Source organism: Cyprinodon variegatus, unplaced genomic scaffold (assembly GCF_000732505.1).
Source record: "Cyprinodon variegatus isolate N-32 unplaced genomic scaffold, C_variegatus-1.0 Scaffold225, whole genome shotgun sequence".
Taxonomy (NCBI): domain Eukaryota; kingdom Metazoa; phylum Chordata; class Actinopteri; order Cyprinodontiformes; family Cyprinodontidae; genus Cyprinodon; species Cyprinodon variegatus.
This window is the reverse complement of record NW_015150678.1, coordinates 957,934-960,770: the sequence shown is the minus strand read 5'-3', so window position 1 is coordinate 960,770 and position 2,837 is coordinate 957,934. Positions and strand designations below refer to the sequence as shown.

Sequence of the window (2,837 nt, the reverse complement as noted above, 5' to 3'; positions counted from 1 at the left end):
CCTGCAAAGAGTCATTTTGCTTGATTCATGCATCTTTTAGTGCTCTTCATGAGTTTTGCTCCCTCCAGAAAGCAGCTAACCTAACCACACTATGCCTGCACTGTAATTAAATGCCCCCTTTCTGTGTTCATAGAGGGGGGATGTGATGCAAAGCGCCCTGATTACGCCTCCAAGTTTAGACAAAGTGGCTCTTTTAGTTGCTAACCTGCACAGGGCAGCAACCTTTCCTTTGTGAGCTAACTTCTATATTGTGAAAATCTGTTTTATGGTTGAGAGAAGTCTCTATATTCGTCAGCGTTTAGAAGTGGGGAATTGAACGGCGGCACCCAGGGGGGACAGGAGGCTTGGCTTTGAAGGACAGTGATCAGGATTGGAAGAAAACAACTACACTGCAAAAAATTGAAATCTAAATAGGTCAGTTTTGCTGAAAATAAGTGCATTTTCGATTGAATTGAGGAGGGAAATGAGACACTTTGGAAGAAAACAATTAACATTTAAAATAAGAAAAAACAATTAGTTTGTCTTATTTTGAGTGCATATTATCTAATTATCCTATCCTATTTTAAGATTGGCAAATCATCTTATTTACCTGCTCAAATTAAGGGTAAATACACTTAGTTTAGGGCATATTTACTTATTTCTGGATTGTTTTTACTGTGTATTTCCTAACTAATTAACAACCACATAGTTTTAAAGATGTATAAATTGTATATTTGCATTTTAAGTAATTTGAAAGGCTTAAAAAAAACAGGTTATGCAGAAGGACTTTAATGTCCAAAATCTGACCGGGAAATAAGTCTAAATGAGAAGAAAAACGGTGCAGTCTTTCCTCACACTCCCCCAGTGGTCTGTGGTTTGTTTAGTTGCTGGAAACAAGGAACCCAACATCGTTTGTTCTCAGAGCTGTCCAAGTAATATAAACTTGACCTGAGGCGTTTTTCAGGGTTTTTTTTTACCTGCAGAGCTTTGCTGCATGTCTTCCCCTTCCTTCTATTCCAATTTCCTGTCTGACTAAAAAAAAAAAAAAAAGCGCCCTAGAGCCTTGAAAAAATATGAAAAACACTAAAACATGTAAGTGTTTTTTGAAGGTTTAAAGCTGCAGGGATCAGGCGTCAGATGTGAGCGCGGTTTCCTTACATGACGTCGGGGCTGTTGGCTGTGGTGACGAGGACGTACAGCTCAAACACGATGTCCAGGTAGTTGGTGAAGTAGGGAGTTCCTTCGATGGTCGTCAGGCCTCTGCAGACAAGAACAACAAATACGCTCATGGGCGGTTCTAGACAGGGGCCAACGGGGGCCAGTGCCCCTATAGATCAGGTCCTGGCCCCTGGACCAAAGACATAACACTAAAAGAAATTCTAATGATGACACGGCTGGAACATGGTTACTGATTTCTTTTTCTTTTCTATTTAAAAAAATCTTTTTACTAATTATTTAAAAACAATAAGGTGATAGCTTCAGTGTTATTGAGATAGGATCCCAGTTTTCATCTGCTAAATTTCTTTTTTTTAAAGCAAATTTAAAAAGTGCTCTAATTTTTACAGCTGAATTTATAATTTTTTCTTGATTTCTAAGTCTGATTTTATGCAAAACTGTAATTTTAAATTAAATTAGGTTAAAAATATTTCAAATTACTAAATTATGAATGTATATTGACCTAATAATAGCTTTTTTTTTTTTTTTTTTTTTTGCTCTGCTAAGGGATTTTTATTTCAATAATCCAAATGACCATTTTGAAGCTAAAATTAAATATTTTTAGTTGGAAGACTTAATTGAAATTGAACTAAATTGAATGGAAATTTCACATCCTGCAGCTCTCCTGTTTCATGCTTTTCTGTGGCCCCATGAAAAACACGCTGGCCCCCTCCTGGCCCCCTGGTACATTTAGTCTAGAACCGCCACTGGTCTTCTATGGACATAAATGCTCCCTGAAAACATCAGCAAGTGAATTTTTGTTAAGTTTCATCAAAATGCTTTAAGATTTGGGAAAACAAACATTCAAAAAGTTTGTTCATCAGGGCTTTTGGATGATAAAGTTGAGGAATAATGCTTTGGCTGATAAGTTACATGGTACAATGCATAAGGAACACTTTATAGGAGGAGGAGTTTTAGAGACCCAAATCCAGATTCCCTTTAAGCTAAAAGCGTAATATGAGATCAGTATAAAAACATTGTTTTTCAACGAAGGGGGCGAAGTTAGAAATGATCATTAAAGAGAATCCTTGCGAACTCCTAAAGCTGAAGTGGATCAGGGATCCTATCAAATAAAATGCAATTCTTATGAAACTTTTGTTCCATGTTTGAAATTGAAAAAAGGGGATTTTGAGGCCTTGATTGACTTTAAGAGAATCTGACTCAAATGAGGTTCAGTTACTCTAAAATGATTGTTTATTTCCAATAAAACCTTCATCCTGGGAACAAAGACTTTAGAGTTTCTAAGAAAATACTTCAAAAAATTTCCCATTCTGATTAATCCAATATTCTTCAATATCAACATTGGGTTGGGCCATTTTTACTTAAATGTTTAATAAATAATTAGTTTCTTTTTTTCAATTTGACAGTAGTGGTGGCAGTAAAAAGCCCCCGAAAAAAAAAAAAAGTAATCATTGAAAATGTTGCTTTAAAGAACAGAATCGTACAGTTTTATACATAAAAAGTTAGTCTGCATTTATCATAATTCAATTTACTTTTGCCGCTTTAATGTAACTTTCAATAAATGTAAGAAATTTAATAAAAACATTTTAAAAATTGAAATACCTTTTATGTTTTGAAAAAAATGCAGGTCTTACCATTTAAAATTAATTCAAACTTTTATGACCATTAAAAAAAAAAAAAAA

The 2,837-nt window shown here is 34.7% G+C and overlaps 1 protein-coding gene across 1 annotated transcript in view; it reads right to left on the bottom strand.

Annotated features, from left to right (window-relative positions):
• Nucleotides 1–2,837, bottom strand: part of LOC107088641 (two pore calcium channel protein 1-like) — a 41,869-nt gene that overhangs the window by 21,781 nt on the left and 17,251 nt on the right. The window contains 1 exon segment of the mRNA XM_015380940.1: nucleotides 1,143–1,239. Within this exon segment, the coding sequence (XP_015236426.1) occupies nucleotides 1,143–1,239 (97 nt within the window).